Source organism: Prunus dulcis, chromosome 6 (assembly GCF_902201215.1).
Source record: "Prunus dulcis chromosome 6, ALMONDv2, whole genome shotgun sequence".
Classification (NCBI taxonomy): Eukaryota; Viridiplantae; Streptophyta; class Magnoliopsida; order Rosales; family Rosaceae; genus Prunus; species Prunus dulcis.
The window spans coordinates 15,359,093-15,373,652 of NC_047655.1; the positions used below are offsets into that span (position 1 = coordinate 15,359,093).

At 37.6% G+C, this 14,560-nt stretch overlaps 1 protein-coding gene across 4 annotated transcripts; it reads right to left on the minus strand.

Annotated features, from left to right (window-relative positions):
• Positions 1 to 678: 678 nt before the first annotated feature.
• LOC117632030 (autophagy-related protein 13b) lies at positions 679 to 5,442 on the minus strand. 4 transcript variants are annotated; one of them, XM_034365397.1, is made up of 4 exons: positions 5,375 to 5,442; positions 3,379 to 4,836; positions 3,134 to 3,288; positions 679 to 1,249 (listed from the first exon to the last, which is right to left on the minus strand). In XM_034365397.1, exons 2-4 carry the CDS (start codon positions 4,750 to 4,752, stop codon positions 874 to 876), a joined length of 1,905 nt encoding a protein of 634 aa, XP_034221288.1. In that variant the 5' UTR covers positions 4,753 to 4,836; positions 5,375 to 5,442; the 3' UTR covers positions 679 to 873. The 4 variants fall into 4 exon arrangements, with proteins under 4 accessions (XP_034221288.1, XP_034221289.1, XP_034221287.1 ...); XM_034365398.1 differs by lacking the exon at positions 5,375 to 5,442 and adding an exon at positions 5,155 to 5,359; XM_034365396.1 differs by lacking the exon at positions 5,375 to 5,442 and adding an exon at positions 5,145 to 5,359.
• Between the last annotated feature and the right edge of the window lie 9,118 nt (positions 5,443 to 14,560).

Genomic DNA, 14,560 nt, shown 5'->3' on the forward strand with positions numbered 1-14,560 from the left:
TACGTTCTGTTTTTTTGGGTTTATGTTATGTTAGTTTTTTTTATAAACATTTTCACCTGAAAAAATTAAAATTTGGACAAGATTCCTAACACAACATTTTATTTAATAGCATTAACGAAAAACACAAATAAGCTTCGTCTTTATGTCTATTCAGCCACATCTCAGCTACTTTGTCAAGCTATAAGGCCTTCACTATAGAATTACCTTGAATATTTTTGCCTGCCTCTAATTTGTCCAGCCCCATGGTGGTTGAGCCTTGGGTCTAGCCCCTACTGGGGACACCTTGAGGATATTCAAAATCGGGTGCAAGGTGAAGGAGGCACTACTTCCTCCGACTGGCCTAAGAATGGCCTAATCCACATACGAACATCTTTCCATAACTATTCCCTATAAAATGAGACCCAAAAAATGAAATATATTCAGAGGTGCATGAACATGATGACTCTTTTTGAATTCCAATCCTGAAAATGATTAGGTCTAAAATCCTATGTTACAAAGGGAAAAAAGAAATATGGTTAATTAATTCAGAGGTTGGGAATCCATGCTCGGTGAACCAAAGTTCAGAAGAAAATTACCTGTGAAAAAAGTAAGCATATAAAAACAGAAGAAAATTACAACTTTGCAGCTAAGCCAAAGTTCAGAATTATTACGCGACTACGATAAAAGGCAACATAGAAGTTAGTGAGGAAAACCTGCAATGGATTATATACATTATCTTTGTAACTTATATTATCAAATTTTCTCAAATATATGTACAAAATGGAAGTGGACGCCAAAAAGTTAATTCTTTCAGCCATATCACATGAAACCATGATCGCTTGAAAACCAAAATGCTGTACATATATCCAGAAAGACAGCAGAAGCATTTTTGGACTACATGTGAGACTTACTACCTTGCCCTAGTAACAAATTTTTCATCTCCCTGTAACTTTGGAGCTCTTCTAAAGCAACAGTGGTAGTTTTTGATGTAATGAGCCCCGAGGAAATGACGCTTGAAGAATCATCACGCTGAACTGATGCCTGTCCCTCAGAAGGCTGATTAGGCTCTTGGCTACTGTTGCTCCAGATTACGGGCCTGCAGGCCTGTGAAAATTTTACTGAATTTGAGTTATCCTGGCGGAGAGGTGGAGCTTTTCTTAACATTCGTACAAGCGCACCAACAGCAGCATCTTGGGATTTTTTAATTGGAAACAACCCTCCAGGCACATGTGGCTCACACAGAGGTACATTTTTGTCAAAAGATTCAGGTCTGAGATGCAGCACAAAGATAAGGTCATATCACATTAGCAAACCAAATTAATAGATTTGAAAGCAGCAAATGGATTTCATTAGCAAAACAAGAGAATCTAAAAGAATGCCCCACATTAACTCTATGATCACAAAGACACCAAATGCAGAGAATATAGTGGCTCACACATAACCTAAAGAAACCTTATTTCAGCAAAAATTACTTTACAAATGGTTTAATGTGCATGATGATTTTGAAGCTTGAGATTGACTACTTGTAGCTCCATGACTAATATTTACATACTCTTATGAATTGACTACTTGTAGCTCCATGACTAATATTTACATACTCTTATGAATTGATGAGTATACAAAAGATGACTCCTTGTAGTTCCATGCAAAAAGAATAACACAAACATGCAAAAAGAATAACACTTGAATGTATGGACAAAGCTTTCTACTGATAAAGGGAAGGAAAATCCTACATAGATCACATCCTTCCCGAACAAAAACAACATAATTTCCAACAGTTGCATCAATTAGTTAGGAATATCCCACAAATCGGAGTGAATCGGTTTAGGATGTAATTAATATTTTGTACATAGCGAGAGTTTACTTTTAATGATATTAATGATATTAAAATTCAACAATCAAAATTCCTAAGCAGAAAAACTAAACGGCACCTACCATGCACTTAAAAGAAACTAATTCCGAGTTTCCAACACTATCATCTACCATTGGTTGTATATATAAATACCACATATCTACGGAATCAGTCTGTCTTCTTAATGAGTGCTGTATGAGTACAAACTTCAGGTCTTCAACCTTATCCCATCCCTAAAATTTGAAGTTTGAACTAAACAATACCCTCTATATATTTTTTACTTTTCCAGATAAAATAAAATAAAAAAAGATGCCCATTATGCAACCAATCGCCAACAGGTCACCTATTTAGGCTATTCCTAAGTCATTTCAAGCGTAAACGATCATTTAAATTTCAGAAGCAGCGGTTTTGTGGAGCTCATCACAAATCATCGGAGGGCATGGAAATATTTCGGAAGACGTAGGGAAGGTCAGCGCTATTAGGTGGTTTCTAAATGTTTCTCTATCTCACCCATTTCGAGCAAATATCTTACACAATAGCATAACAGAAATCAGTTAATCCACATATAATTTATGGAAAGCAGATTTTTAGCCTTCAGTGTTTCTAAGCTGTGCCCAACTAGGATTCCGGTTTTCAGAAAATTGAATTTGCAAAACAGAATCAAGTCCTATGGCTAAATCTTATAAGCTCAGTTAACAAATAGCTAAAAACAAATCATGTTTTGTACTCCATAGCACACATTTCTACTGCAAACGGCAATATCAAGACCTCTGGGTGAAAAGGAGTGTAATGCACAACAATTAAGGTGGATCCCTCTTGCATTGAGAAAGCATATTGTATTTATTGCTCATACGCCCCAAATCACCTCATGGACATCTATTAACATGGGTGCCCCGGCTCTACTAAGCATGGTGGAGCACATTAGATGCTGTGTGTCAACTGTGAGTTACTCATCTGTTAAGTTTAAAACCAACTAATCAAAAGAAAAGAAATAATACATCTTGTAGAATGTTCCCTTGTTATTTCTGACTAATCAATCTCACATTACTTAGCCTGTACGAAACATATTGACAGCGCAACTACCCTACCCTTCCTTGCTCCCTTACAAATTTGGAGTATATTTCACATAACAACCCACCCTGTGATTCACTTACAAATTATTTCTAAAAACAAAAAACAACACTAACTGCAGAGAGATACTAACAAGTAGGAGAAAGCAAGTAGACCAGCTTATGCAAAATACTTGCAGAAACAAAAGTAATTTACATATACTAGATTCACTTGACAAACTTTGCATCTTACCTGCTACCTGGATCTGTCACATCCTCATCATCCACATCAAACGGGCAAGGAAAGTCAGAATCATCCAAATCGTCAGGGAAAGACCTACTGGAGCTGCTGGATGATATTTTAACCTCACAATATTGTCTAGCATCATCTTTCCCGAGGGAGGAAAACTACAGTTCAAAATTGGAAAAAGAAAAAACCTTAAATAAAGAAAATAAAAATTCAAATGAAAATTTCACCATGATGAGCAAATACAACACCTTCTCAACCGCAGTACCAGCCTCCATAAAACCCCCAGTTTTATCAGTCTTAGAACTGCCAGATCCAATACCTCTATGAGGCAAATTTAGCTTGTTGCAGAATGCAGGGGAATTAGCAAGTTTAGCTGTCCGTTCACTGAATGGTGCGCTCTCAGATGGTAAAAGAGGCTTTGAATGATGACTCCCAGGAATAAAGATTGGCAATGATGGAGAGGCAGACGATGGTGAGGGTGAAAAGGCAGGTGAATACTCATCAAAGCTTGTATCCTTCTTATAAACAAGAGATGTTTCAGGTGGATGAGGTGGCATGATTGTAGGTGGGAAACGAGAACTTTGGTTAGGGATTAAAGCATGTGGTTCTGAATATGTAGGTGAAGGTGAGAAGGAAACTGAAGGTGGTGAAGCTCTATAATGGTCAAAACTCCAACTATGTCGCCTAGAGAATGAGGAAGATGGTGGAAAGGCATGTGCTACTGATCCTGTCACAGGAAGTGATGGGAACCTTTTAAGTGGGTCTGTCAATGGGCTGCCAACATAGTCCAGAATAAGCTGTGGAGACATAGGAGTTGATGATTCAGAGCTTACATCTGAAAGTGATGAACAATACAACACTGAAAGGCAAAGCCTGCCACACGCTGTATCCACAGGGGTGAACCCAAACCGCTGCATTGCTGCCTCTTCTCTACAAGTGAAGGGCTCAGCAAAAGAGGCTACTCGGTGAGTAAGAGCAAATGGCCGAATTTGGCCAGACGAATTGAGGTCGCGATAAACTTTGTAAGCAGGTAAAAGCCTAACAGTGACATACAAAGACCTCAAAAGTAACATCGACTTCTTATACAATGAATGTAAAGTATTACTGCTTGACCTCCTGCTTCCTGAATTTGTATCTCTAATCTTCCGACTGTCATACTGCACTACCCATCTCTCTATAATCTTTTCACTCTTTGCCTCATACCCAAATTCCTCCTGCTCATAATTCCAACAGTATGGATACCGCTCTTTCAATGACAAGTTCCTAACAAGATCCCTTTTAGGTGAACACTTCACGGGCTCACAATCAAGTGGTCTCTGGACCAAAATCACATCAACCACCATAGGTTCAAGATGGCTCTGGCGCCAGAGATCAAGATTCTCCAGTGCAGCAGGACATTCCCTTAGAGCTAAATTAAACCACTTATCCCTCGGCCTCACACTCGATGAGGATGATGAGGAGGATGATGGCGATGATAGGGCTTGTTCACCACTATAATTACGTGAGGACATGTATGGAGTCCTAGATTCAAGGATGATGTGGAGACTTTTGGCATAGAATTCAGTAATTATTTGTTCCATTTTTGCTGCTTCAGAGTGTGAATTACCATGAGAAGATGCCATAATGCCAAAATGTAAATAACTGGCACGTACCCTCTAAGAAACAAATGGAGCTGGAACTCTCAGTCTCCACTTCAAAGCATTTAACTGCAAAACACCGCAAGCAGAGAGTTCAAAGGTCTTCCAAAGAGAAAATCCATGAGTTAACAAACTGGATACAATTTAAGAAAATTAAAGCAACCCGAATTGACAGCAGATATACAACATTAGTACTTCATGGAAATTTCGGTTGAATTCAGAGTTACAAACAGAGATGTGGTGTTGGTACAATGATTAATAACCCCAAATGATTAGCAGAGAATATAATAACCCATTCAAATATACGAAGGAAACTATTAAAACGAAAGATAAATCCTAAATTAAAGAAAGAACAGGCAAAGTCGCAGAGTTCCAACTTAAAATTACGAAAAATGAGGTAAAGTCGCCCTCTTCCAGCTCCTTGTTCAGCAAGAAACACGTTTGGCTATATGGGTTTTACTTTCTTACTATTTTCTTGCCTTTTTCCATTCAGTTTCTGGAACTAAGAATATTTTCCGCGAAATTGAAGAAACCCTAAAGAGGAGGAGAAACAAAACCCAGCGTATGCACATCAATATGAGGAGAGAGAGAGTATTAGCTGACTCACCGATTAGCAGGAGAGAAAAGAGAGACCGAGAGAGATACAGAGTATGTTAGTGTAGTGTAGTTGTAGAGAGAACTTGTTCAATACCAGTTTATTTATTTTATTTTTATTTTTTTCTTAAATTCGTATTATTGGATCTTTGGAGTTTTGAGGTCTTATCTGCTTGCACAAATGCTAAGGTACTTTCTCATCAAAAGTAAAGTAAGTGGGCCCTCTGGACCCCAGTGGGCTGGAGCTTCAAAATCCTGGCCTGATTTTGCCACGTCATCCTCTAAACCCACGGAAGAATTTTGGTATGTCAACTAGACGTTGTGAATTCTTGTCAATATGTGTGGACATCCGACCCAATATTTCACCCAAAATGTTTTACCTCTTGTGAAGTAGACGAAAAATGAAAGTCAACTTGATTTGATAACTTTCAACAATACAACTAAGACCATAATTAGATACCCAAATCATCAAGTCCAAAAATGCAACAAAATTAACACATTAAAAAAAGTCGAACTAAAACAACTCACCAACAATTAAAGGAAATTGCTAATTAAAAAAATGATTCAATGCACAAACCACCATTAAAACATAAACACAATGAAATTGAGTTGAGTTACGATTCAATTGGAGTTACGGTGTAAATTGTTTTCACATCATTAATAACACTATGCTTATAAAAAGACAAAATTCTTATAGAATTTGTACCATTTTGTAGCTTCTTTTGCAATAAAAGAAATTTTATATATAAAAAAGGGGACATTTGGAAAAGGTCAAACGCAAAAGAAGTATTTTGAAAGAAGCCAAATTATTTTGTACTTGGACAGTAATTCCCTTATTTATTTTTCGAGTTCTTAAGGAATCCCTTTGTTTCTTGCTAGCCGTATGGAACCAAAAGGTATATTCTTTTTAAATGATGCAGTATGGAGCCAAAGGGTTTGAAAATTATTCTTCATCTGTTGGGATGATCCTTCACGTGAAAGGATGAGGTCTCCTCATGGAGTTATGCTTCCATCATGTTGTCTATATTATGTAGCTCTTCTTTTCCTAAGCTATTCCAGTGTGAGTTGTCGTTGTCTTCTGCTTTGATTTCTTATGCTATCTGGCTATAGATTTCATCAAAAACTTTTGCACTTGTCGTGCTTATCTTGAATTCAGATGTGTCATCTGGTCTCCTGGATATAGTCTCTGAATTGATCTTGATAAGGTTGGATTGGTGAGGAGGTTTAGACGATCATCATTGGACAATTGTTGCGCAATTATTATTGCTTCTCTGTATTTTTGAATGTCCTGCATAGTAGGGATCCTTGTCTTTGCTGATTCTGCTGGACTAAGCAGTTCATTATAAGAAATAATAATACTATGTTGTGCTCTGTCTGGATAAATATTATCCTTAAACCACTCTGAGAGTATGCTAGTGAAATCTAATTTTACAATCTTCCATAGGGGGATATAAAAACTTACGACTTCTTCTAATTTTGAGGAAAATGAATCTAAATGATCACTATTTTCAATATAAAGTTGACCTAAATAACCATATTATGCTAAAAATGCTGGAGTAATTGTGATAGTGTTTTGTTTATGCTCTACATGCAATTCTCTATATTCAACCATGTTAATACTAGCTAAGTAAATAGTATAATGAGAACAGCTTTTGGTAAGAAGTTTTATACCAAGATGTGGATTATTTTTTAAATTAAAAAGAAAATCTTGAATGTATAACTGAAGAGATATATTTTGCTCATACTCTAATCTAATCATATGACTCTTAACATCTTCTAGTAAAAATATATACCTTTCTCTACCTAGAGTTTGAAGAAAATATGGATTTTTAGCTTTTTGTTCAAGGGAAAATTCTCTATTAGGCTCAAGTAAGTTGGGCTTATTAGTCTCTTTTTCTTGTAGATTTTGACATCTTAAATTAATGATTCTAAAATTTCTTACTATTGTGTCATACTCTTTCTTTTGCTCTTCATATTTTTCCTGCAAAAAAGAAAGTTGTTGTTTTGCTCTTTTATAATCATAATTATATGCTAAAAACTATTGCTAAAGGCTTTAATAAATTTTTCATGCCCTCTTCTCATGCTTTCATTATTAGTTCTAATGTTCCAAATTTTGTCTAAAAAAACTTTTTGTTTATCTACTAATGATGCCTGAGTACGATATTTTAAAGCAAGATTTCTAAACTTCTTGTACTGGAATTCCATTATAAAAATAAGTATTCACTATTGGTCTTGCTTGACTATTTATGCTTAATGGATTACCACCTTGTGATTGTGTACCAATATTTTTGCTACCAGAGGAGGATGCTCCAAAATATTGCATATCAGTTAATGAATAATATGGGATAAGATGTCTGCTAAAGTATTATCCATACCTTTAATATGCTCAAATATTGGTCTAAATCCATGTCCTGTAATAGAATCAACAAAATTGACCCATCTTCGGGCTGCTTGTTTATTAGTAGTAATTTTATTATAATAAGAAACAATATTATGACAATCTGTCCTAATAGTAAATATCTCATTATGTAAAAACAATGAAAATGCTTCAAGGGAGTTAATGACTCCTAAAATTTCTAAGTTAATAGCTGGAAGTCTAGCCTGTATATCACTAAATTTACTTGATGCATATCTACAAACTTTTTCTTCAGATTTTGGTTCTTCTTTATGTTTCTTTTGATATAAAATTCATGCCCATCCTATTGATGATGCATCTATCTCAACTATTTTGTAATTATTATCTAATGGTAATGCTAAAGGTTTAAGTTTAGTTATATATTGTTTGATGCGTTGAACTAATTTAATATCTTCACTATTAAAATATTTTTGACCTATTGTACTAGTTTTACTATGCAATGATGCAATCTTTCTTCTTAAATCAGGGATAAAACTTCTAGCATAATTTCATAAAACTAAAAATGCTTGCAATTGCTTTTTATCCTCTAGTTTTTCTGGAAATTCTAACACTTTTTTTAGCTATATGCTCTTGTAAATGTATAGTTCTTGACTTAATATACATACCTAAAAATTATATGTCTTCTTTTTCAAGCTCTACTTTACTCCTACTTATGACTATACCATTATCGATAAATTCTTTCAAAATAATTTATAGGTGTTCTATGTTCATTTTTATTTTTACTATGAACAAGTATATCTTAAAGGAATATTGTGGGAATGGTGTTATGTAGAGATTTCTAAAAACTTTACAACGAAACTTTGAGAGTATAAATCACTTAGTATGTCATATCAAAGAAGTCCATTGATAACATAATATATCTCTTATCAAAGATGTCCTTAACTCTAACTATTACATAATTAGTTGGCTTTAAGGGCATATTTCTAACACTATTCCCTTTTTCCCTTTTCTATTTGTGTTCAAAGAGACTAGGTTAAGATACTTGTTTTAAAATGAGGTTTAGCTCAACTAGTATAAACAAAATGAATTCGCCTTTTAGAATGTTTTGTTGTATAGGTTGTAGCTAAAGTTCATTTCCTAAGCATTAGAAGCATGTTTCCTGCAGTACGGGCACTTTAGTCACTTTTTAATTTGGAAGGATTTTGGGGAATTGAGTGGCACCGTTGCGTAGAGTTCACCAATAAGAGTTCATAGACAGGCGGCACACTCAGTTTCGAGTTGTAACGAACGTGTAAAGGCCTAGAAACGAAAAGGACGAATGCGAAATTTTAAAATTTGTTACTATAGTAAACAGTACCATTACAATACGTTTGCTACAGTATCCCAACCAACTTTATTTCTATTCTTCTTCTCTCACCGGTCATCACACACACACACACACACACACACTCTCTCTCTCTCTCTCTCTCTCTCTCTCTCTCTCTCTCTCTCTCTTTTCACCGTGATGCCTCTTTTTTAGGTGACGAATTCATCGCCATCTGATGATCAAATCCAACGAAATTTGTTCTAAAATTTTCATCTCCCTCTTCTCTACACAACCCAATACTTTACGTAGCTCGAAACTACTGGGATAGTTGACGATATCGACTGAAAGTTTTGACATTTTTTTTGATGCCGTTTTCAGTGATTCCGTTGACTGTTTCGGTAGACCAAGATATGGTTCTTCATCTGTTTGACGTGCTCTAGCTGATAGTTTAGTCATCTAGGATCGATTTTGAGGTTTTAGAGCTCGTTCAAAACACCCACTTAGGGCTCACGGTTTAGATTCAATCCTGCTAGCTCCGACCACTTTTTGGCTGTGGTCCAAGGACCAAAAATGCTCCCTCTGTTAGTCTGAACGTGTTGGTATAGGTATTGATAGGGTGTTTCGAGAAATTTCTGTCACCGAAAATTTCTCATGACATCCACGCGCTGCCAGCGACGGGTGGCAAGGCATAGGTCACTAGGTGGTGACCCATTGTGTTCTAAAATGTTCCTCTTGTCGTCCTGAGCACTACGGTATGCTCAGATTTGGAATTAGTTACCTTACGCAGTCGAACTGATATTGCACCCAATATGTGATATCCGGGTTCGATATGTTTGGACCGTTCGATCGATCCTAATTTCAAATATGTCATTATTTGTACCTCTAAGATCGTGTAAGAACTCACGGATCGAGAATCGGTGTTCCAGATACTCCGAATCAATGATTCCAAGGTTAGGCGAAGCAATTGTCCTCCGATAGTGCGATTGGCTTAGATCCGACTGCTCGATCGAGACAAAACTTACAGGACTTGTTGAGTAGCCTTTGTTGAACCCGTAGGAACTTTCTGATATGAAATCAAAGGTTGTGGGCCTTGCAGGCCCTATTGACCAATATGGGAAGTTTGACCCCTCGGTTGACCGTGAGTCTTCCGAGGTAGTTTCACCCTTCGAAAGGTACTAGAATGACCTTATAATCTCGTCTTGATTGTTATTGAGTTATTTGAGTTATGTTGGGATTATGAGATTATATTATTATTTTAATTGTGGGGTTATCGGATGTTATATTGATATTTGAAGTTATAGAATATATGATTTTGAGATACTTAATTGATTGGTTGTGAAAGCGAGTATTGGGACTCAGCTATGATTATTAGGAAGTGAGTGGACATTGTTTTAAATGAGCATTATTTTTCAAATATGGAATTCCGTGCATAATGAGATTTGATTTAGAACTTGGCTTATTTGGTTTATTGAGATTTGATATATGTTTTGACTATGATTCTATTGGAATGTGATATGGATTTCCAGGGATTATTATTGTTATTATGGTTATTATTAAAATATATGGTTTGGGTGATATGGGGTTTATTATTAAAGTGTTTTATGAATTGTCTTGCGTATTTATATAATTTCGATTATTTTGCTTATTGAGACTATGAATTTTATGGTATTTTATGGATTTTGTCACACCCCGGACCGGCTCCGCCGTAGCACGATATTGTCCTCTTTGGGCCTGGCTACATTCTCACCAGCCCGCACGGTTTTGTTTCTGGGAGCTCACGAAGCAACTTCCCCGGGTGGTCACCCATCCTGGGATTGCTCCAGCCTCCAACTCGCTTAACTTCGGAGTTCCTACGAACCCGAAGCCAGTGAGCTCCCAAAAGGCCTCATCTAAGTTCAGAGTGGCGCAGCGGACTGGCCCAACTCCACCTAGCATGATATTGTCCGCTCTGGGCCCACTCGACAGTATCCCGCACGGATTTGTTCCTGGGAGCTCACGGAGCAACTTCCCAGGGTGGTCACCCATCCTGGGATTGCTCCAGCCTCCAACTCGCTTAACTTCGGAGTTCCTACGACTCCGAAGCCAGTGAGCTCCCAGAAGGCCTCATATAAGTTCAGAGTGGCGCAGCGGACTGGCCCAACTCCACCTAGCAAGATATTGTCCGCTCTGGGCCCACTCGACAGTGTCCCGCACGGGTTTGTTCCTGGGAGCTCACGGAGCAACTTCCCAGGGGGCCACCCATCCTGGGATTGCTCCAGCCTCCAACTCGCCGGACCGGCTCCGCCGTAGCATGATATTGTCCGCTTTGGCACCCACGAATGGGCCCGCACGGGTTTGTTCCTGGGAGCTCACGGAGCAACTTCCCAGGGGGTCACCCATCCTGGGATTGCTCCAGCCTCCAACTCGCTTAACTTCGGAGTTCCTACGACTCCGAAGCCAGTGAGCTCCCAAAAGGCCTCATGATATGAGGATGCGAGGTGTGCCATATAAGGCACATCACCCCCTCTCCGTTTGGTCGATGTGGGATCTCACAATCCACCCCCCTTAAGGGATCCGACGTCCTCGTCGGCACACTCGCACCACACGGCAGAGTGGCTCTGATACCAAATTGTTACACCCCGGACCGGCTCCGCCATAGCAGGATATTGTCCGCTCTGGGCCTGGCTACATTCTCACCAACCCGCACGGTTTTGTTTCTGGGAGCTCACGAAGCAACTTCCCAGGGTGGTCACCCATCCTGGGATTGCTCCAGCCTCCCACTCGCTTAACTTCGGAGTTCTTACAACTCCGAAGCCAGTGAGCTCCCGAAAGGCCTCATCTAAGTTCAAAGTGGCGCAGCGGACTGGCCCAACTCCACCTAGCAGATATTGTCCGCTTTGGCACCCACGACTGGGCCCGCACGGATTTGTTCCTGGGAGCTCACGGAGCAACTTCCCAGGGGGTCACCCATCCTGGGATTGCTCCAGCCTCCAACTCGCTTAACTTCGGAGTTCTTACAACTCCGAAGCCAGTGAGCTCCCAGAAGGCCTCCCGCTATGAGGATGCGAGGTGTGCCATATAAGGCACATCACCCCCTCTCCGTTTGGTCGATGTGGGATCTCACAGATTTATTGGAGTTTATGAATATTTTGGGTTGTGGAATTTATGCCTTTGAGAGTTGATATCTATATTACGTATAAATATTGGGTATTAGGTTATGGACACTATTAATGTCTGGATGTCTATGTATGTAGGATTTAGTACTTTGGAATATTGAGAATTTGGGAATTTGAATTAAAGGAAGGAATATTATTTTATATTATATGGGTTTGTGAATTGCACCATCATATGTACCTTCCCTAATTCGATATGGATGATAACCACACGTGTGTTGAGGTATTTTCCGACATGTTAGATGTTGATGACCCAGGCACTCTTGGCTGGGTGTGCCATAGGCCTTGACTAGCATTCCATGCACGTAAGACTTGTTTCAGCCGCATGTGTATTGCGGATTCTACCGTGCATGTCTGGGGAGCAATAGTCCCCCGGTTGGACTGCTATTCCCTAGTCACATGAGTATTGAGGATTCTACCATGGTCTAGTTAAAATGATCCCCGTGTTGGATTGTTTTCTCGTAATAAATTATGATGGTGTGAGTTGTGTAATATAGATATACAGTCCTGATCTCTTGAACCCCTGTAGTCTAAGAGATTTATGGTCACTCACCGTTGGATGTAAATTCAACGGTTCACTCATTTATGACTTGAATCGGGTAATAATCATTTATGTCATATTGCATTTATATATATCATTTTGAACCATTGGATTAATATCCAACGGTGGGTGACCACAATCTCTTGGACTCCTGTGGTCCAAGAGATCGGGACTGTATAGATATATACATATATAGATAATGGGTACAAGATTAGGGGAAGGAAAGGGTGAATATTATATGTGATATAAATTGGGTTAAGGGGATAGTGCGAATTGATGGTTGTTTTTATATTGAATGACATTACTATTTGTGCGAGCCTGGAATTCGAATATGATTGTGGAAAAAGGGATGTTTGGATATTGGTATTGAATTATTTAGATATCTGATTATTATTATAAATGTCTTACTTGTTCATCTGAGTTTATTATATTTATTAAGTAAATGAATAATTATATATATATAGAAAGCAAAAGGCAGAGAATGATGAAACATTCAAAATGCCAGAAAATGCCCTTGATTAATGAAAATATTAAGAATTGAAAATATTAATTAAATGGGGATAATATGGTTTTCATATTAAAAAAATTAAAAAGAAAAACAAAATCAAATAATAGGTCCTACTTTTATGGAACATAACTACCCACGTTATCTTTTTTTAATTTTAAAAATAAAATAAAAAATAAAAAATAAAATCAATTAGCACATGCGTGAGCATGTGCTAAGGGGTTAGTATTTATTAAGTAAATGAATAATGTTTATTGGTTTATTGGAAATTTGGTTACGGGTTGCGTTTTTATTATATAATTTTATGACCTTGTGTTTTGGATTTGGGATAGTGGTTTTTAAAACAGTGTTCTATGCAGATGGCATAATATTGATGGATGAGTGCTTTGATGGGTTCGAAGATCCAGCAAAGGTGATAACTTTTGTATCGCGAAAAATTTAAGTTACAAGGGTGTAATTTACACTTGATATTTTTGCAGCTCAATCCACTACTACAAAAAAGCAAAAAGACGACGGTACCATCGTGTATTCGGTTTTTCAATGGTCGTGGAATCCACCGTCATCTTTTCCCTCATAAACCACGACGCTAAATCACCGTCGTTGTTAAAATATACAATGTCATCAACAAATACAAAACGACGTCTTTGTACTGCAAAAAGATCTAAAAAAGCAGTCGAGGATGAGAATAGGCGACCAACTCTCTAAAAAAACCGTCGTTAAAAAGGAAAAATATGACACATATTAACAGAACAAGGCCGCAGGATAGACATACAACGACGAAAATTAAAATAAGACGCCGTTAAATATCATTTTCACGACAATAAAAAATATGACGTCTTTAAATACATTAGAAGACGGCGTTATTGATTCCTACTACGTCGCCTATATAAAAACAGCCGTCGTAAAATAAATTTTCCACTTCGATTTTTCTATAAAAGATGGCGTGGAAATAGTTGTCAGTGTCATTATTTACGACGTATGTATTTATAGAGTAGACGTTGAACAACGAAACAACGTCGGTTACAAAATATGAGAGTCGTATTACAAAATTTATACGTCCTATTTTCAGAAACAAACAACGACGATAAATATTAGGCGTTGTTAAATAAAACAACGTCGAAAACAAATAAAAACAGACGTGTTTAGTCTGCTAAAGTTTTAAAAAATAGTCGAGGATGAGAATAGGCGACCAACTCAAACAAATCACCGTCGTTAAAAAGGAAAAATATGACACATATTAAAAGAACAAGGCCGCAAGATACACATACAACGACGACAACTAAAACACTACGCCGTTAAATATAATTTTCACGACAAGAAAAAATATGGCGTCTTTAAA